This window comes from Sitodiplosis mosellana, unplaced genomic scaffold, assembly GCF_009176505.1.
Source record: "Sitodiplosis mosellana isolate CC-2019 unplaced genomic scaffold, AAFC_SMos_1.0 Smas_scaffold_6166, whole genome shotgun sequence".
NCBI lineage: Eukaryota > Metazoa > Arthropoda > Insecta > Diptera > Cecidomyiidae > Sitodiplosis > Sitodiplosis mosellana.
In genome coordinates this window covers 6461559-6482276 of record NW_022601407.1, presented here as the reverse complement: position 1 = coordinate 6482276, position 20718 = coordinate 6461559, and the positions used below count along the sequence as shown (strand labels likewise).

The 20718-nt window shown below is 36.4% G+C and overlaps 4 protein-coding genes, 1 non-coding gene and 1 pseudogene across 5 annotated transcripts in view; 1 reads left to right on the top strand and 5 right to left on the bottom strand.

Moving 5' to 3' along the window:
* The window catches only part of LOC129574958 (uncharacterized), a 3992-nt gene extending 1432 nt beyond the window's left edge, over positions 1 to 2560 (bottom strand). The window contains exons 1-5 of the mRNA XM_055457667.1: positions 2404 to 2560; positions 1579 to 1774; positions 1240 to 1461; positions 733 to 849; positions 329 to 427 (exon numbers count right to left, since the gene is read on the bottom strand). Coding sequence (XP_055313642.1) covers positions 329 to 427; positions 733 to 849; positions 1240 to 1461; positions 1579 to 1770 — 630 coding nt within the window. The 5' untranslated portion in view covers positions 1771 to 1774; positions 2404 to 2560. The remainder of the gene's footprint in view (positions 1 to 328; positions 428 to 732; positions 850 to 1239; positions 1462 to 1578; positions 1775 to 2403) is intronic.
* LOC129575402 (small nucleolar RNA psi18S-1854) lies at positions 1890 to 2062 on the bottom strand. The gene has a single exon (XR_008688797.1). It is a non-coding gene; the product is annotated as a small nucleolar RNA psi18S-1854 (small nucleolar RNA).
* A 332-nt stretch (positions 2561 to 2892) lies between the features above and the next one.
* LOC129574952 (5'-3' exoribonuclease 1-like) lies at positions 2893 to 11501 on the bottom strand. The gene is made up of 14 exons (XM_055457655.1): positions 8696 to 11501; positions 8355 to 8593; positions 7876 to 8050; positions 7602 to 7763; positions 7241 to 7430; positions 7079 to 7177; positions 6355 to 6866; positions 6026 to 6274; positions 5610 to 5869; positions 5216 to 5538; positions 4875 to 5107; positions 4375 to 4698; positions 4137 to 4283; positions 2893 to 3208 (listed from the first exon to the last, which is right to left on the bottom strand). The coding sequence occupies exons 1-14, from the start codon at positions 8768 to 8770 to the stop codon at positions 2990 to 2992; spliced, it is 3207 nt and encodes a 1068-aa protein (XP_055313630.1). The 5' UTR covers positions 8771 to 11501; the 3' UTR covers positions 2893 to 2989.
* On the top strand, positions 9714 to 14839 carry LOC129574957 (oxysterol-binding protein-related protein 11-like). Its single transcript, XM_055457666.1, has 4 exons — positions 9714 to 12578; positions 13241 to 13467; positions 13900 to 14213; positions 14291 to 14839. Exons 1-4 carry the CDS (start codon positions 12497 to 12499, stop codon positions 14481 to 14483), a joined length of 816 nt encoding a protein of 271 aa, XP_055313641.1. The 5' UTR covers positions 9714 to 12496; the 3' UTR covers positions 14484 to 14839.
* A 3208-nt stretch (positions 14840 to 18047) lies between these two features.
* Positions 18048 to 20718, bottom strand: part of LOC129574948 (tRNA pseudouridine synthase-like 1) — a 4331-nt pseudogene continuing 1660 nt past the window's right edge.
* LOC129575122 (dual specificity protein phosphatase 19) lies at positions 19579 to 20190 on the bottom strand. The gene has a single exon (XM_055458052.1). It carries the CDS (start codon positions 20188 to 20190, stop codon positions 19579 to 19581), a length of 612 nt encoding a protein of 203 aa, XP_055314027.1.

Genomic DNA, 20718 nt, shown 5'->3' with positions numbered 1-20718 from the left:
TCTCTCTCTCTCTCTCTCTCTCTTGATTGAAATGGATTCGGATTGTGACTGTAATTTACTTGTGTGTTAAAATGTGATGCGTTTGCGAGTTTATTATTTGTTTCTAGCGAATCAAAATGTGTCAACGGTTTCCAAGGCTTAAACCGAGATAGTAATCAGATTTAATCCAGGATTTTCGAAGACAGCCCCGTCCCGAAGAACGAGGTGAATTTGTTCTCGTCCCAAAGCGAAACTGACTTGATCAGTATAATTTTTAAATCAACCAGCATTAAGAAGGACTGAATCGAAGGTTTGTATGGGTTAAAAAAAGAATTCTGCGAAAAATTACCTTAGCAGCGTTGATCAATTCATCGGCCAAACATTCAGCAATTGATTTGATGTTACGGAATGCAGCTTCACGTGCACCGGTGCAGAGCAACCAGATAGCCTGAAAACAAGGGCACAACACATGAGGATCTATTTGTTTTTTTCTACTGCGCCACTTACGGCACAAAACGCCATAAACAAAACATGTGAATTTTTTTAAACTGTTCTAACAATGTTTATTAGCATTCAGTGGCTAAAAATCTAAATGCCAACAACAAGTATGTCAGATATTTTAATTTGGTCGCGCAAATGTGACATAACCAAATCGAATCGTATCGATTGTCGTGGTAAAACAATTGCGACCGCTCGGTATGACATAACCTCAAATGTAAACAATGTGTTTTTTGTGTGTTCAGGATGACTTACTTGGTTGACACGACGCAATGGTGACACATCAACAGCTTGACGACGAACGGTACCAGCACGACCAATACGTGTTGAATCTTCACGTGGTCCTGAGTTGATGATAGCGGCCACGAGGATCTATAAAAGATAAATTAACGGTCAGTAAAAGTGATAGAAATTTTCTTTCTCAACAGATGAATCAAGCTTCCATTCATTCGATTAAATCGAAATCGTTGATTCACAAGCTGAAATATTTGGCATTGAAAAAAAATTTGTCGTTTGATTAGGCTAGTCAGTTGAAAAACGATTATCAGTCGGATGTGCTGACAACATTTTCAACCGATGAATAAATCAAACGATCGTTTAATCTAGTCCAGTTTTCTACGCCAAGCAATTAGAATAAAGTGACCTAATACTGCTTGGTTCTAGCAAGGACATGCACTTGACCATCATCGATATACACGTCATTCATGAATGATGGATGATTTGGTGGTGGTGGTGGTGGTAGTTGGGCTGTTGTGAACTTACGGAAAGTGGGTTCTTGTCGGTCAACAAGTAGATGATTTCAAAGGCATGCTTCACAATACGAACTGCCATCAATTTTTTGCCATTGTTGCGACCTTTCATCATCAATGAGTTGGTCAATCGTTCAACGATTGGGCATTGTGCTTTGCGGAAACGCTTGGCAGCATAACGACCAGCTGAATGTGGCAAATAACGTGCGTACTTCTCTTTGACAGCGATGTAATCCTGATATTGACACGACAAAGAAAATAATGTAACGATTGAATTCACATTCAAATTGAGATTGGTTACGCATTTCGAAATATTTGATGCCAAAAGGTGAGAAAAGAAAACAATACTTACGGCCAATGACATGTCCGATACATTGACATCATCGCAGCTCCATCTTCCGAACAATTTAATTTCTGGAAGTTCAGCGGTGGTGCTGTAGACCAAAGCGTCAGCTTCAACTTCTTCTTGGTCGAATTGTTCGGTTTGTTCCTCAGCAGCTGGCTGCTCGAAGTTTTCGAATTGTTGATCTTCTACTTCAGCCATTGTGCTATTGAAATGATGAACACGAAAGCATTTAATCACATGTGCACTCATGAGAAATTCTAATAATTATTCATTCTATTGCTTATTGTGTGCTTATCAAATTGCTCAAAAAGAGAAGAAAAAAAAAGCTGTTGATTTATTCTATGGAGGCATTGTACAGTGTTGTAACAACAATCCACCAGAGGAAATAATAAACCAGACTGTTGCTGTAGTCCCCTTGAATACCATAAAGTCAATGCGAACGCAATTAAGTGTCTAAAACAATATGGTTTTAGTAAAGGACATAAAAAAAATAACTTTTTTTGCAAATTTTTTTACATGTTTTTCGTAAAATTTCACTAAATTCTATTCCACGTGCGATATATGAACAACTACACAGTAGACAGTCGAAATGAGTTCACATAACCTCTAACACACACTAGCAATGCATGAAACACGCGAATCGTATGTCTTTGCTGCTCATTTTATCTCACAGCCTAAACGCATTTCGATTGAATAAAATTCCCAGAAAATGCAATTTATTTGACACAGAATCCATGAAAATCCATTGAGTTTCGATGCAAATGCATTTAATTCACGCATTTTGAGCAATTTGATAAATATTCACAATAATTTTGGCGAAAAAACACTTACAAATTTAGTAAATATATAATTCACAGGTCCGCACTATAAGACTGTACGCCGGAAAAGAAAGATGATTTACAAGATGGCCGAAGATGTCGAACCAGCTGTCAGCCACTTTACACACTTTTCCATCCACGAATATGGCAGCACCGCAACGTGTGCTCAGTACGACTGTCAAATCGAGCAATGATATGGGCGACAACGATGGGGGCGCCACTTGTTTAATTGCGCTACAATTTGAATGGTTCAGACTTTCAATTGGATTTTTATTAGAATCATTCTATGATTTATTTTGAAGCAAAGATTTAAAGCCATTAGCTTGAGAAGTTTTTTTTTTGTTCGTGCCAACTACATATGATAACATATGTTTCCCCTCTTTTTTTCTATTTATTTAAATAACTTTTAATTCATATTCCAATGGAAATGTATGACTTATTATTTTGTATTTTTGTCGTTTGACTTGCCTATTTAAGCTATGGAAAAAAAACACAACATTCATTTAGTCAAAGTTTCAGCATATTTATTGTCAATTGTTCTTATTTTATAAGAAATCGAATGTGGTATAGAAAGAAGAATATACGAATGAAATTTCGTATTAAGCAGTACGGCCATGTGAAATGTTCAGCAACATGTTTGTCGAACGGGTGCGAAACACTTGATGCGGCTTGAATTCGAAAGACTTCGATTGTATTTTGAATGGAGCGTCCATCAAAATTTCCAGAGCGTAGATTTCATTGTCGGTGACATCGTTACCAGGAATGTGACGACTAATTGGCTCAATCCCGATGACAGTTCCGCGGACTCCGATCGGGAACTAAATGAGATGTGAATACATGTTTTCCACAATAAATTAGTAGGTAATAGTAGATTAAATGTTTGTCGTCTAAAGAATTTGAAAAATAGGCTAAATAGCTGAATAAATATTATTTATATGTTGGTTTCATTCACATCGTCTGTTTTTTGTGAAAGCGCATCATCAGTGCCCGCTTTTATGGCAATAATAAGACAATTTGACCGCTTATCGAGACATTGATTTGGCCGAGTGAAATTGTTGTCGACAATTGCATTTTCGATACTTTTATTGCATCTGATTTGCACAAGGAGTTGCTTTTTCAACTCTCAAACTCGAGAATATCAGCCTTTTCAGGTTTGGATGGTTGTTGATTATGAATGAATTGCATCAAACGAGATGATTCATTTCCATGGTTGCCAGCATTCTTTTTGTGAAACTTTAAGGAGACCTTGATGAATGTTTGTGGTGTACTCATTTGGTCATGGTGAGGGTGATGTGCTGTTTGATGACCGTGATGATGATGGTGTCGATGGCATTGCGTATTGGCTTTCCCTGCATGGTGATGAGGCTGGCGAGTAGATGGTTTGGCCAACATGAATGGACAATGGTTGCACTTTGTCGAGATCGTTGATGCGATGTCCCAAATGTGACATGATACGACATTTGGTGTACTGGCCAAAACACGGGACACTTCATTGGCAGCTTGTATGAAACCGGCACGGAAACGGTCGGCTTCGATGACTGGGCTGAACGTTGTTGACGCTTCAATTTATGCAAATGACGAACGGTCAACCCGGTGATATCGACCATTTTCAATTCCGTGATTTTTTCACGTTCGAATTGCAAAGCGGTCACCAATAATTCTTTCAATACGTTGATACGAGCACAACGTTTGCGTCGTCAGAATTTCTGAAAAAAGAACAATTTCGTAATTAATTAACATTCTTACCGGATAGCCGCTGCGAACGATGACAACACGATCCAGGAGCTTGTACACGGCATTCGGTGATGGAATCGCAAATACATCATTCAAATCAGGGATGTAGAGATTTTGCCATTTCATTTTTAGCTTGAGCACCTTTGCGTCTTCATTGTACTTTAAAATGATGCAACATAGTTTATTTGTAGAAAAAAATTCATGAAAATTGCATAAAAATTGGAAAAAAATATCAAAGACAAATGAATACCGCATCATCAACGGCCTTTTGAACATCTCTGACGGCATTTTCAGACAAACGTGACAGATCGACCGGTTTCAGTCCGACCTTGTAATATGGCAACGATTGAAGCCATTGACGAATTTCACCAATATACTCCAGCCCATTCGGATTATTGTTTTCATCGAAATCGGTTATAAGAAGTGCCGGTGCTTCGGAAGTGCTCAGCACTTCAAAGACACGAGGGAATTTATCCATGTACTGCTGAACTACATCGATGGCTTGTTGTGAGTAAATGAATTTGCTGCCGATATTTTTCACGTAATTATGCGCAACCAAAACGCTCGTCTGGAACTATGGGCGAAAAGGTAAAAAAATATGATCAGGCTTTGCTTCGGCATAAAACGGCTCGCTTTGCGGTGAATAAAATTTAAAGAAAATCATTGACATTTTCCAGAATTTGACACTGAATTTTAATTTTGACCAAAAATTCTGAATCAATTCTCTCTATCAAGTCTATAGCTTCTTACCGGGTTACGACTCTTCATCTGCAATCCAATGTTGATTTTACGCCCTGGTACTAGAGTCTTTTCGGGACATACAAGAACAGAACCAGTAATTCGGGCGAACATTTTTTCACTGATGCCAAGCAACGTGGCCGCACTCGACAGTTGTTTGAATTCATTGATTTCTTCAGTTTTTGCTGATACATGGAGATTTTTGGCCTTTTCGAAGTTAGGCTCTTGATCCTTGTACGATAAGACTGATAACGAAAGAGACGTTGAATAGAAAAGATTTGGAAGAGTTCGAAAAAAGGAAACAAAAACAATTCTCATTTTAAAAAAATATGACATTGTGGTTAAAAACTCACTGTTAACGCGTCCATGTGTTTCAAGACCTTGAGCATCAGCGATAGTTGCTTTTTCACCGTAGTAATGCGATCGACCGCCGAAGAGAAAAACGTCGGGAACACGAAGCACATCTTGGGCATACTTCACTTTTGGCATTTTATTAGACGACAATCGTTTGACCATTGTTTGAACGGCCACCGGTTTCCAATTTTCATCGTCCCAATACTCGACCAACTGCAGTTCGTTTGACTTATCGTCAGTGGATTTGTATTCCATCCATTTTAGCGGTGCAACGAATGCAACGCATTTGATTTGTCCAATATCGATGCCAGATTCAGCATATCTTTAACAATAATTGGCCATAATCGCAATTGAAAAAAGGCAATTCAAATGAAATATTCTGATAATACTCACGTAGTGTTCAATGTTTCAACGAAAGTGTTGAAATCGTGTGGATCCATCGTCGTTTTGACATCACCAGTTGATCCATCGAAATGTTTGGTCGCATCAAAGATTTGCACGACTTTTGCCACCATTTGATGCGGCCACCCAGCATAAACCACTTGATTTAAGTATGATTTGGCCACGACATTAATATCATTCAATGGATCAGCTTTTAAAGTAATCATAATTCGTGGATTTGGCTTTGTCGGACCACCTGGAATCAATTTGCTCTGAAAGTGACCAAAAATTAAATAGAAAAAAAAATTAAATTGAAAGAAAAGTTCAAATTAGATTTGTTTTTTCGCAATGCGTTGAAATGTCAACACTTGAATTGTCAGATGAAATAAGCTAAATAACCAAAAGACTGTGAATTTTCCGTTCCTTACCGACCAATCATACACATTCAATGCTGAAAACTCAAATTTGAAATCAGTTCGCTTCAACGGTCGATCAAGATATTTGTCGTTATTGATCCGGTCGGTTTTCTTCGCCGCAATTTCGGTTATTTTCACTTGGTTCGAGCCCTTTTCGGCTTTGGCATATTGAAATTTGAGCATTGGTTTCGTTTTGTTTCGACTTTCATCCGATGGATTCAAACGTTTTTCAGCGATATAAGCCTTTTGCAACAGGTCATCCTATCGAAAAATGGCATTTTGTAAAAGCGACTCATTAAAAAATTAGGCAGAGAGAAAAATTGAATAATTCAAAAACTCACCATGTCCAAATGGTCAACAATCATCGATTGATAGCTCGTGGGCATCAAATATGCGCTTCCTTTTGGCAAAATGGCCAAGAGGTGGGTGAATGGTTTCATCGGTTTGTCGACTTCTAGTGACATGGCTGTATTATGCACGGACGCAAAGTCACTGACAAACGGAGCACATTTGTATGGATAATGATAGCTCCACGAGAATGTGCCGCGGAAATAGTAAAGCAGCATCCACTGTACGGTGGTTACGTAACTGATCGACATTTGTGCGAGATTAGGAAAATTGGAAACACCAAGGTGTTCCGCGTAATGCTCGTCTTTCATTTCCAAAAAATCGCTGAAACTAGCCTTTTGTTCGCCACCATTTGCTCCACCATTCGCCGCCTCGCCATTCAAATGGACCGCAGCCATTTGCTCACTGATGCTGTTGCTGTACAAATCGAAATCTTTTGGCTTGAGAATTTGTAACAAACGAGCAAAACGGCGAACGTTCATCAAGCCATACTCGTTTATGTAACCTGAAGGGGAAATCAGAATTTGGAAATACAATTCATACCACCGGCCATACTCATCAAATTCGTTCTTTTCTCATACGACTATGATTTTAAAATTTGGAACAATTAATCTCAAATTGGAATAAATCTGTCTTTGGTCGAAATTTAATCGTAAAACCCGAGTAAAAATCATTATTTCGAGTGAAAAAATGTAAATAAATCACAAAATTACAAACCATTTGACGTCTTCAACACTTCCTTGTACGCATCGTAAATGATCGACAAAATGCCAACGTCCAATTCGAATTTCGGCAAAGCGGGAATGTAATCATTGCCTGAGAATATTTGAAAAATTACTCTTTAAATTCAGAAACACTGATAAGTGAATCAATTGGTACCAATGAGCGCCATCAAAACGACCCAGTCATCAACAATGCTGTCCATGTTAAATTCAAATGACATTTCACTTTGGCACTCGATGAACTCCATTCTCAAGTACTGGCGCAACAGCTCAAAGTGAACCACCGAAAACTTATGCTTTACGTCATCCGAGCACAGCGAACCCAATGATGACAGACGATTCTTTTGCTGATATGTTTTGAAATTTTGGAAAATAATCATAGTTTATGAATTTAGCGATTAGTGTTTTAGATCAAATTAGAAAAATGTTTGTTTGGATGGAACAAATTTCAATTTCAAGTCATTTTTGAAAGAAATGATGAGATGGAGATGGAAGAAGTTCAGACAAAAATGGCTTACCTCTTGAATGAACGAAATGTACAGTTCGTGTGTTGCGATTCCAAGCAACAGATAATCGTTATCGCCACTGTAAATGCAGTGGGTTTCATTTGGTTTATAGTCTTGTGACTGTTTCAATGATCGAATAAAATCGGTAATTTTGAGCGAACCTTCACCGGGAACCTAACAAATCGACAACAAAAGACAATAGAGTGATGCATGATTTTGAAAACGAAAAAAAAAATTCGAAGAAAAAACGAAATAATTTTTAAAAAAAGTTTCCAAAATGTCTTACATTCGATCCGCTGACATAGATCTCGCAATTTTGCCAATTGGTGTGGAATCCAATTTTGTTGGCAATGAATTCCATCAACGCCGTTTCGAAATTACGCATGAAAACGGTACCGGGTGAAATGCTGTTTGTGTCAAATTGTGCCGGTGACAAACCATTCCTTTCGAACGATAGCAATCTGCTCAATGTTATTGACGGGCATTGTTTTTTTTCATGATTTAGTTCATTTGCAAAGGAAAAAACGAGACAAAAATGATAAACATGTTATTAGTAATTGGAAATAAAATTATAAGAAAAAGGTACGAATAGGTCATTTGGATCTAAATGATAATAATTATCATCAGAGTGAAGTGGAAAGCAAGGGATAGAAAGGCTCCAAACAGAGATAAGAATGGAAAAGAACCCAAAATTCAAATTAGAAATTGCAACGATTAGAATAGAACTCCTCCACTAAAACGATGGTCATTCCAAATTGCAAATACCTTCTTTCTCGTTGTGTGTTCCATTTAGCACGTGGTGCAACACCATCGATTGACAAGAACAACACCTTCGAAGGCACGATGCGATGGAGTGTTTCAATTTGGCGTAAAACTCGTTCAAAAATCCGTGATTCCGAGAAAAAATTGTTGTCCACCTTTTCCAATGGCAGCGCATTTTTCTCGTTGACCGCTTTGTGCAGAAGGAAATTCAGATCGATGTAAAAATAATCGTAGTGTGGCAACTGACAAGTGACATATTGGAAACAAGAATATTATAAACCAATTCAGTTTTCGTAACAAACAAAAAAGTAAAACGAACAAAAATAAAAACAATCAAAACGAACCATATTTGGAGTCACCGTTTGGCTTAGGCTTGGATACCGATCGCTAAGATATTTGAACAGTTTAGGAACTCCCATTTCGAAGCACCGGTAATAAAATCAAAGATGATGAAAAAAAAAACTCAAGTTGATTGAGATAATTGGTGATTCTAACAGAAAAGAATGAAATGTGCGTCTGAAAATACAGTGTGTTTGGTTTGAAGAGTGTCTACCGAATGTGCGACAACGATTGAGTTTGAGTTTGCATAACGGTTTGCCGGTGCGCGGTGCACATGTATTCTGGATAGCATGCCAAATCTCCGTTTGAACACAGCATATCTTGTGTTGTTGTTTGTATTTATTCCAGTTTTGTTTATAGATTCGTATCGAATCACACTCTGGTTGAGGCAGTGCACAAAGCATTGATTTGTATATATATATACAAATGTGTATATATTGAGCATTCATTGTGACGCAGTATTGTTCTCGTCTGAGCGAGAGAGAAAAAAAAACGAAATGTTCGAAAGCAATTACAGCCCTTTGAATCGAAAATGAATGTTGGCATTTCCAATTCGGTAATTCGATTATGCGTTGGCATTTTCTCAATAAATTTCACCGCAAAAAATCGATTCCCATTAGCTAACGTCGCATTGGACATACGATATACTCAAAATGCGCGCCAATGCGAAGAAATTTTGGTGTGGAAATGTCAAAAGTGAACATGTGTGCGAACGAGTATCCAAACGGAATCGGTAGGGCTGTCTAAAATGAATGTATGTGGATGCGAAGTGTGTATTGAACACGCATACATTTGAACATCGCGCGCCATTCACACACATAGCGCGCGGGAAAGAGATAGGGAGAGAGTGTGTGTGTGTGAAAGAGAGTGCGAAACACAGAGCAGCGCATGAGGCTGTGTATATGAAACGAAACGAATCAACCGAAAAAAAAAGAAGAAAAACGATGTGATTATGCTACGTTGAATGTGCTAAATTGTCAGTGGATTACAGCGGCTGGTGCTGTTTTGTTGCTAGTTGTTTTTGTAATCATCGTCGTCGTCGTCGCCGTCGTCAGTGTTTTTATAATCATCAACGAACACACGACGTCAATTTTTATGGACTGCAAACAAAAATAATATAAACACACAAAAGTGAAGAGAGCGTGAAAAAAAACACGAGCGATACAAAGTGAATGGTGGAAGAAGAAAAAAATTTTGCAAACCGAGGGTGAAGCGAGAAAAAAAAACACCGATTCTGAAAAGCAATAAAACGTCAACATTAAACAAAATTCAATTGGAATTTTATGCTGGCACACGGACACAAGAGTGCTGAGAGTGGCGAGTTTTCGTTTCAAAAGTGAAAAAACATTTTTGTTTTGTTCGTCCGCAATTTAATTGAACCGATTCATTGTGTCGACACAAAGTAAATACGTATTTGGTTTATTTGCCAGTGCTGTTGATTAAATTCGCGACTTTTTTTTTCTCCTCATCTCATTTCGCCTTATTCAAGCGGCAACTCTGATTCTCTCTCGTTCAATTTGTTTATTACGTGTGTGTTTTTGTGTGTGTTTTTATCGTATCATATTTTTTTTGTTATTATTATTTTCTCGGTTCTATATATGCATCCGTTTATTATTGCGAGTGTTTTCGTCGAATTCGTTCGTTGGATTCATATTGTTTTTCTATTTATTTATTTTCCTTCGTGTGTTTCAATTCCGCCCAGGGAAAAATATTAGTGTATAATAATAAAGAAAAGTGCCATCGAATCAAGAACAATACAACCCGGGTCATTGAAAATAAAAAAAACATTGCAAACAGAAGAGAGAGAGAGAGAGAGAGAGAGAGAGAGAGAGGATAAAAAACAATAATCAGTTGGTTTGGGATTTGGGACATATGACAACGTGAACATTTGAAACGTGATTCCGTTGAGATAGAGAGAAACCGATACTGAGAGAAAGAGAGCAAACAAGCAGCCAACAACAACAACAACAGCAGCCGTAGTAGCAATACACAAAAAAAAGTATGGCCAATTAAGATTCCGTGTTTCGGGGACACAATACAAGGAGCTCTGCTAAAAACACGAACACAGAGTTGTATGGAGAGAAACAAGATTCCTTATTTGTGATTCTTCGCTTCATTTTTTTTCTCTTCTGTTTGTTTTCGGTGGCATTCATCGCGGAACGTTTCAATGTGTGTGAATCATTTCATACGTACAACAATATATAAGGCTGACTTCATTTCCCCCACCGAATCGGTTGCCAATTCTTATACATCAACATAATAGTGTGTATCATCCAAAAAAAAAAACAGAAGAGAAAAAAATCAACAACGGCAGCGACAACCCAAAAAAAAAACAACAACGCGAGTTTTTTCATCTTCATTGACTTCTTTTCATAAAAATCGGGAGCAAGACCCAACAGCCGAACCTAGCCCGAATAAAAAAGACTCATTGCAATTGCACATCGATGTATTTGTTACTGTGACTCGATCAATTGTTCGATATTTTTTCTTTTCGATTTGGTGCAAAGAAATGAAATAAATCATATTTTTCTTCGTTTAAAAAGTGGAAAACGGTTCGTTTAAAACGAATATCTAATTCGCAACTCTTCGCACTAGCACATCAATTGGATTTCTTTCGAGCGCGATTCGGTATTTTTTTTTTCTTCTTCGATTCAGTTAATTGCACTTTTAGTTACATGGTTAATGTGTACTATTAACAATCGTTGACCTGAACACACACACTCTCTCTCTATATCGCAACATAAAAATTCGCGCGCGGCTACCGACTATTTACACCGTCAGCTATGTGCACATCTTGACGTGTACGAATACAGCGTGTGTGCTTTTTTGTTTTGCCTTTTATTATTTTGATTTGATTTCTTCTACTTTTTTCGTGTTACTATCCATCATTCGGTCAAGTAAATTCAGTGTTTTGTGATTTGTTGTGTTTTAAAACGAAAAAAAAAACAGAAACAAAGTCTTATTTAATTTTTAAATCAGTTTGAAAGCGCCATAGTGTTGTTGTTTATGTTAATTTTCGCGTGCTATCGTGTGTTCGTCACTATCACTGTTCTTCAAGCGGCTCAGCATTTATTACAATTATCGTCGTCATCATTATCAATCGGTTTTTATGGAAGAGAAGAAAAAGAAAACAGCAAGTAACAATATAAAACGAAGGCCGTTGAAAAACTTGAATTCAATTCGTTCGAATGTTTTTTTTTTCGTTGATCGAAAAGCATTTAGTTTTCGTTTACACTGCGCTTGAATCATATCGCACGCCAGCCGCGACTCGTTTGCATTTCTCTGCATGAAAATATACTTGTACATGTTTGATTACCGTTTGCACCCTCGAAAATAGAGAGAAGAAAGAAAGACAGAGATAGAAAAAGAGAGAGAGAGAGCGAGGGATAGAGAGCAAAACGACAGAAAAAAAACAAAAATTATTTTAAAATAAATCGTCGTTGCCAATGACTTTTTCGCGTGTGCTGTGACACAGTTTTCTTCTTGATATTTTCTGTGTTTTATTCCGACTCGTTGCTTGTTTGTTATTTAAGAAAAAAAAAGAAAGGAACGAACAACAAAAACTCAGAAAACACCCGAATGTGCTTGCCTAACTCAACCATTCGACTCCAACCACACTGTGATTTAACCATTGCCTGCCCGACACCAACATTGACTTAGACGTGTGCCGTTTTTCGTAGTTGTTGTGATTTAACATTATTGTTTTTCTATACGCCGATCCATCCAACGACAACAACATTTCCAACATTTTTCGTAAATTGTTTCACAGAAAATCGCGTCATAAAACCAAAGAGGTGCCGGCGACCATGGACGCGAATTTACCAAAAAGTGTTTCACGTCAGCAGCTTAACGGCCAAATGATGTTAAAATACACGAACGTTGTTAAAGGTAAATCGAAATTGTATGTGTACCAACCAATTATATATCGATATTTTGATTCGACACCATCCCGCAATATTGAGCACGAGAAACAAGTTACCGTAGAGCAAAAATAAGTTGTAACATCCATATTCACCTTTGACTCTCATTGATTGCATTATTACTCAATTTATCTAATTTTTCTTTCTAATTACAAAATCACTCCAATCACCTAGTGTAGCTATTTTTATCGTATAATTATCGAACAAATGCTCGAACACAATTCATTTTTCTCTTTCCCTCTCTCTCTCTCTCTCTTTCTCTCTCGCTCACTAAATAGTTCTGAATAATGAATTCTCTATTGTCTTGTCATCCTTTTTTATAATGATGAATCGAATAATTATTCAATGAACACCCCTAGGAACACCCATTCCATTTTTTTTCCATTTTCAAGGCAGTTACAAATTATTGTTGTATAATTCGAGCTCAGTGATGCAGATAAATGATATGCGCTAGATTTTTTTCACTCCCTTCGCTTTGTCGTTTCAACACATTTTACAAATGCATAATTCATTTACGGGATGACAGATTATAATTGGATTTGGTGTTGGTGGTGGTTTCTTCTTTATTTTCTGATTTTTTTTTCATTTTCCCCGTGTGTTTTGTTACTATGGTGCTCTTTCTATCGGCAGGTTGGCAATATCGATGGTTTACGGTAGACGCTCAAACGGGTATTTTACGGTATTTTCTACCGACGAACAACTGGTCATCGTCATCGACCAACAACATTGCCACCGCTGACACCCACAGCATATCCAGTGGCAATCGAAGCTTCGATTTTGATGCATTGAGCACGAGCAGCGGATTTAATGCCGATAGCCCAACATGGAATCACATTGGCACCACACCAAGGTGGCAGGTAACTTTCAATCGAATTGAACGATACGAATTTTGGGAAAGTTGCCAAAGGTTGAACCGATTTTTCATTGGACAGAAAAAAAATGGAACATCAAAATTAAAATTGAAATTCTGGAGAGAAAAAAAAAATCAAAGCCAAAGAAAATGTTATGGAACAACAATTTTAAACGAGGACAAATTTGAATAGAAAAATTGTCATTAAATCCAAAAAATCAAAATGATTTTAAATCGAAATTTAAAATAAACGGTTTTTATCAATAAAATTGGATAAAAAATATAGGAAAATGAAATTTCTTTCTGTAGGAAGAAGAAACAATTTGCGGTATTTTTTTTTCAAAAATCCAGAAAAAATTCCATAGAAAATCCCGAGAAAAATAATAATCTCGAAATTAAAGCAACGCATGAATTTTAATTAAATTTCATCCATTTGTAGGAGCATTTAGCAGGTGCGGTGATCACTTCGGGTGAAGAAGATTCGCGAACGTTTACCATCACTTGTGCATCAGGTGATACGTTAAAAATTCGTGCAGCAAATGCGGCCAGCCGTCAACAATGGGTGGATGTGTTACGAGGCATCGCTGAAGCGCACAGTTCACAAGTGTCAGCCATAAAGCACAATTTCCATCGAAAGCGATTCTCAAAAAAGCATTTTCCATCCATCGGTTCACACACCGACATTTTGCCATCACGTGAAAATGCTGATGCATACACAAATGCACGCCAACAAATTCACCAAACAGAACTATGGTATGGGTGTATATTTTATTGCTATATAATGAACGAGTATTACAATCTGTGCTTGTTTTTTTCTCTGTCTTGTCTAGTAATGCTGCCTTAGCCAAAGCAATTGAAAATGTAGTGGGCCCATTGAGTCCAACCGATCCGGATGTCCTGATGTTGAAAGCGATTTCATCGGCCAGTACAAGTTGTCTATTGCAATGTTTAGCTTTAATTCAACGTCACCATGAAATAAGCGGCGACGTTCGTGTACGATCACATTCAGAAGCTGCTTTTTAAAATTTAAACAACAACAATTACCTAGATAACCAGAAATCAATGCTATGCCGCGCTCGCGCTCGTTCGATGCAAGCAACAATTTAAATCGATTCATTTTCAACCGAACAGAAAAACACAAAATAATTAAATGAGAAAATATATATAATGTCGCTATTTTTTATACAAAAACCTCAGCAAACACAATGCGCGCATACATACGACAAGCGAATAGATTTTCAAAGAAAAAAAATTCCGGCGAAATTCGAGCGAAATAAATGCGTTGAAACAAAAAAACAACCAATTTGCCCAACATCTACTGCTAAGTCTTGTTAGGTTATACGTTCATATATCAATTTTTTCAAAAAAAAAAAAAGAAACAACAATATACAAACGATGTAATCGAATTATTTAAAACAAATAGAAACAAAAGAAGAAAAACGCATGATTCGCCCGATATTATTGCTCTGAAGGAAAAAAACCTTGAAAAAATCACACTTTTTGTCGATAACAAGAAATGCCGACGCAGATGCTACTTCAACTATCAATCTGATGTTAATCAAATCAATTTTTACATCAATATTTTTGTTTCGTGCATTTCGTTCTTGATCATAGAATAATTTTTTTTCAAATAGAAAAAAGAATGAGGAGAAGAGGAAGAAGAATACAATTTTGATTGAAACACACACAATAATTATGAAATGAAAGAAAAATCAATATTTAATGACAATGAAATCGCGCTTCCTGCATCTCAAAACAATCATAAATCACCAAAATGAGACATGTGTTAATGGACAAATCACACCAATATTTGTCACCGATACCGTTCGATGCACACGTTGTTACAACATCGCAGTTCATTCGTTCGGTTTTTGTTTTCTGTTCTTGTTTTTTTTTGTTTTCGTTCAAAACAATTCTCTTGTTTTTTTTTGATTCGGCGATTATTCGATGAGTTTCTTTTCAATAGTCAATTACAGTTTAGGTGAATATGCAATAAATAGATGAAATACCATTTTCAACGAATTAACTAACAATATTAATAAATCTATATAATATATTTTCACTGTTCCAGTGAAACAGAGACAACCGCAGAAGAAACAGAGAACATGCAAAACAGAGTCAAATTGTTTAGACGTGTACATTTTTTAGTTGTATCTTTTTCTTTTTTTTTAATATTTGTTTTTTTCAATGAATTTGATAGAATATTTTATTCAGAAGAAGAAGAGAAAGAAGAAGAAGAATGAATTTTATTTAATACATTCAATCTGGGTTCGCCACCTTTTTTTATATCTCTTAGGACAGGATTATCAAACTCGATGTATATTTTCTATTGTAAATTGGTCTTTAAACGAGAATAATAGTTAATCTCAAAATGAAGAAAAAAAATTCTAACATTTATTTTCCTCTTAGATATTTAATCCTCCCACACACTTTGGGCAGGCGGCGATGGTATCGGTTCCATGCCGTTTACCCAGTTTTATGTCTCGGTGTCAGTAAATTTCGGATTCGATTTCCTTTTTCTTGCCCTTGATTTTTTTTTTGTATCATTTTAATTGTACTTTTTATTAATATTTTTTGTTATTGTTGTGCCGAATGTAATATGTAAAATAAAGAGGAAAAAAACAAATTATTATGATGGAAAAATGAAAAAAAGAATAATGTGATGCGTGTTTTTATGCAGTTTCAAGTTTTCTCCAGGGGAAAATCGAAAAGTTGCTATGACTTGTTTTTTTTTGCTTTTCACAGAAATTGCAGCGCTTTAATGAAAGCAACGGTTAATACGTATGCATCAAATGTTCACTGTACCCTCCAGCGGGACGGATTTACTGTACTCTTCTTCTACTGTACGCAACATCAATTCGTGTGACACCAAAACCGAACAAAAACAAACGCAAAGTGAAACCGTTTAGTTTTGAAAATTGAGTTCAACACAAGAAAGTCAACAAACAGTTGATGTTTCGTCGATTTCATTATGCTCATGATTAAGGTGAAGAGGTTCTGATGGCGATAACAACGCCATCTTTTGTTTAGATGCTATCGCCTCTATTTAATCATTGTATTGACACATTCTCCAGTCTTTTATTCTCTCTACAATTATGTCCATGCTAATTAAACGAGGGGGATTGAAGATTGACAGTTGAGCTGCACAAAGATAGAAATGTCATGTCATATGGAGACGCCATTTTTATATTTGCTTGAAGCGAGTGGAGCGGTCATACATTTCTCATTCACTTTTTTTCTAAAATAATATTATTATAACAAATTAAATATTTTTCAAGTGTATCTTATTTTCATTATCTTTGTTTGGCACAATTATAAAAACATAGTTTCATTAGACATAACATGCAGGTTCTTGGAGCGGCCATCGAAATTGATTACAATAGTAGCCAACATTGATTACATCAATAATCAATATTACAGTGTAATAATTTCAACACCCAATTACATTTTTATTCTACGTTTTTGCAAACATGAAGTTTAAAAAGGCTAAATAACACTTTCGTATTAATAAAAATCAAAGAGGTAAATCAAACATTGATTCCACAGCAATAATTAATAGCGGCCGATCCAGTTGGAGTGACCGATCCAGTTGGAGCGGCAACTCTACAATTCACCATGCGGCTAATATTGTTTTTCAAAAGAAAAACTATAATAAACGAATTTAAATTGTCTGAAATTAATTTAATCAATGAAAGTAAGAATATTACTTTTTTATAAATTTTCAATAGTTGAATTTTTTTCTTTTGATATATAATACTAGCCACTCCATGGTGAATTTGTAGAGTTGCCGCTCCAACTGGATCGGCCACAGGTAATTGTTACTGAGGAAACAATATTTGATTTATCTCTTTGATGTTTTTAATACGAAAGTATTATTTGGCTTTTTTCACTTCATCTTTGAAAGAACATCAAATAAAAATTGGGTGTTGAAATTATTACACTGTATTATTGGTTATTGATGCAATCAATGTTGGCTACTATTGTAATCAATTTCGATGGCCGCTCCAAGAACGCAAATGTTATGTCTCATGAAACTATCTTTTTATTATATTCCTATTGTGCCAAACAAAGGTGATGAAAATAATAGTTACACTTGAATCAAAATATTTATTATGTTATAATCATATTTATTTAGAAAAAGTGAATAAAAAAGGATTCAGAAATATATGACCGATCCAGTTTTTGTGTGGCCGCTCCACCAGCATGATTGTTAGTTGTGCAGCTGACCAACTGACAAGCAAACTGCAGCGCTAGTGTCTATGTGTCAAAATTTTCAATCCCCCTTAATTAAACGATTTTCAAACAGAATATCAAGTCTTTGATTAATTTCTCTTTGATATTATTTTACTACAAAAACATCATCACAAAAATCACTTCAGCATACACTTCAAATATCACTGAAAGTCGCATGAATGACGGTTGGAAAAAACTTAGGGCGTCTCCATTTGACCGTATGTCATATCTGTCAAGTTCAATGTTTGTGGCCCAGCTGTCACTGCTGACCTGCCCTGAATTCATGACATGTTGTTCTAAAACGCCTCGAAAACACCGTATAATTTGTAAACTACAGAATACAAACACAATCTCTTTCACTTATTTATCTATTTATTGCTTAAACTATCTAAAATTTGGTGTGTTTCCCGAGTCAAATATTTCCCACGGAATTCAATATCAGTTAAATATAGTCCATGAGCAGGGGCCACACATATTTTCTTGGTAAATGAATTTTTTGATGGAATCGTGAGCATTTCATATAAATCGCGGTGGGTGATGTTGCCTTTCGCGGCAGCCACCAATGTGCCTACCAATCTCCTGATTTGTCGATAGAGAAATGATTGTGCGTTGAAAATTATGTTTCAATACTCGACAGTGTCGCTATGTTCAAATGGTTGGATGGTCAATGCGTGACTTTTTTCAATTTTCACATAATTTATCGTTCGCAATGCAAATGATGGTTTTTTCTAATAAGAAAAAACAAAAAAACGTTAGATTATTCAATAGAAATTTTGAAAAAATGATTCAGTAGTTACTTTAACTTTTGTTGGTTTGCATTTCAATCTGAGAGATTACTTACATGTACATCATTATTGACACTCATAAAGGTACGAAAATCATGCCTGCCTGTAAGCATCATTGCTGCCTCCTTAAGGCGTTGCACATCGAAATTATCGCTATAATTTTTATGGTTCACGACAATCATTCGTGTTCTTAGTTGAGTCTAATATGTTATGAAATACTCACTCATACATGAAATAGCATCGATATTTCTCCTCGAGTCGGCTATCAATGTTCGTATTCGGTTTTATTATACCTAACCGATATAGGTAAGTTCGAGATTTTACTGCGTTGATGTGCTCGTTGAATGTTTTGGGCACCATTCCAGCTCGATTCACGCATATTTCATGTTTTGTCTCCTCAAATGAGTCGTTCAACAAACGTGTGATGTAGTCAACAATCATACGGTTTTCCATTCATCCGCTCTAAATCCACCAAAACGGCTGAATTTATCGCATGAACACCAGTATCCGTTCTGAAAATATCAAAATGTAATGATATTTATTTTGATTTGTCAATTTCGTCATACAATTTTGTACAAAATCAAGTTCTCCAAAGCGTTTGCACCAAAGACTCTGGATGATGTCAAACAAGTCCGTCAATTCAATGGGATAAAATCATAAATTTATAAATTTTAACAAACCTGCTTATCGTCCTCACATTGATTGGATTTCTTGGTTTTAACACTTGCATTGACTCTTCAATGACCCCAATCGTTGTCGGAACCATTGGCTCGCCGTGTACCTTTGATTTTGTGAACGCCCTGCAAAAGCACAAAACATCATAATCATTTCGAAAAAAATTGCTGGAATTTTTAGATTATTTTACTCACTTAAAGTGCGTACCAATATACGAAACGTGGATTAAATACCGGTTTATGGTCGAAAATGGAATTATTTCTCCGTTTGTGCGCCTGGAAACCTGATTCAAACCAAATTTCTCATCACAGAGTCATATTTTGTTAATATTGAATTTGGCATGTAACCGACGATGTGTGCGTGTGTGTTGTTGTTTCAAAGAACGTAAACAGCTGATTGATTTTGACAGTTCTCACTATTTAGACTCAACTATTGTTTCGGTCCATTTGTTTCAATTGCTTCAAGAATCCATCATTTGGTCGAATACACTCTCGTTTGGATTTCACCAGAGCAAATGCTGTCTCGAAATTCATTTTATGATCGGACATTAAATAGGCAATGCAAACGGCGGATGACCGACTAACGCCGGCATTACAATGAACAAGAATTCGCCCTTTTTTATCGTGTACACACTTTATGATTTGACTTGTTCGATTTGCTGTTGTTGCTAAATTGGTTTCTGGCAAATCTAAGCACTCCACAAAATGTGTCTGAACAATTGGATCATTTTCATCGTCAATGTTTGAGGCAGACGTTTCGATTCCAACGCTTAGGATGTCGGTCAATTGATATTTGTCAACATTCTCTCGCATCACTGCATCTTGCGGACCCAAATACAAAAAATCCTCCAATATACACGCTGGCACGAAATCTGGTTTCGTGTCGACGATAAATCCATAGGTTTTTGTCGTCATTTTCTGGGTCTCTCCGGGTTTGGACAACAATATTCGCTCTTGTGATCCGTCCGCATGCGTTATATTGGTCACCGACGATTTCAACAACAGTTTTCTCGCTTTTAGCTGTTCAAGAAAACTCATTGTATTTATGCAATTGATTTGTTTTGATTCGGTTTGAAACTAAAAATTAATTTATATCTAGTTCAGCTTTCATCACGTTGATGCAACTAAATAATATTGTTTTTGACATTTGATTTCTTATGAATGTATTTGTAATTTCGCCTGAGTTCGTGGGATGTCGCTCTTGTTCGAAAACGATGATACAAATAGCTTTTCTACCGTTTCAGTCTTATAAGGGGCCCTTTTTTATTTTAATTTCATCGTTATCATCATCATCATCATCATCAATCGAATTTTCATTTCCGGTCGTTTCCTCATTCTCTTTAAAGCTGCGAATATGTTCAGCAAGAACTTCCTGTGGATATTCGACATTTGTTAAATAAAGACCAGGACTTGGTGCCGTTGGCACTTGGTAGTTCCATGATTTTTTCGACGGAATGGTCAACATTTCGTAAACATCTCTTTGATTTATCTTTCCGTTCCCAACTGCCAATAGAGAGACAGAGAGAGAGAGAGAGAGAGAGAGAGAGAGAGAGAGAGAGAGAGAGA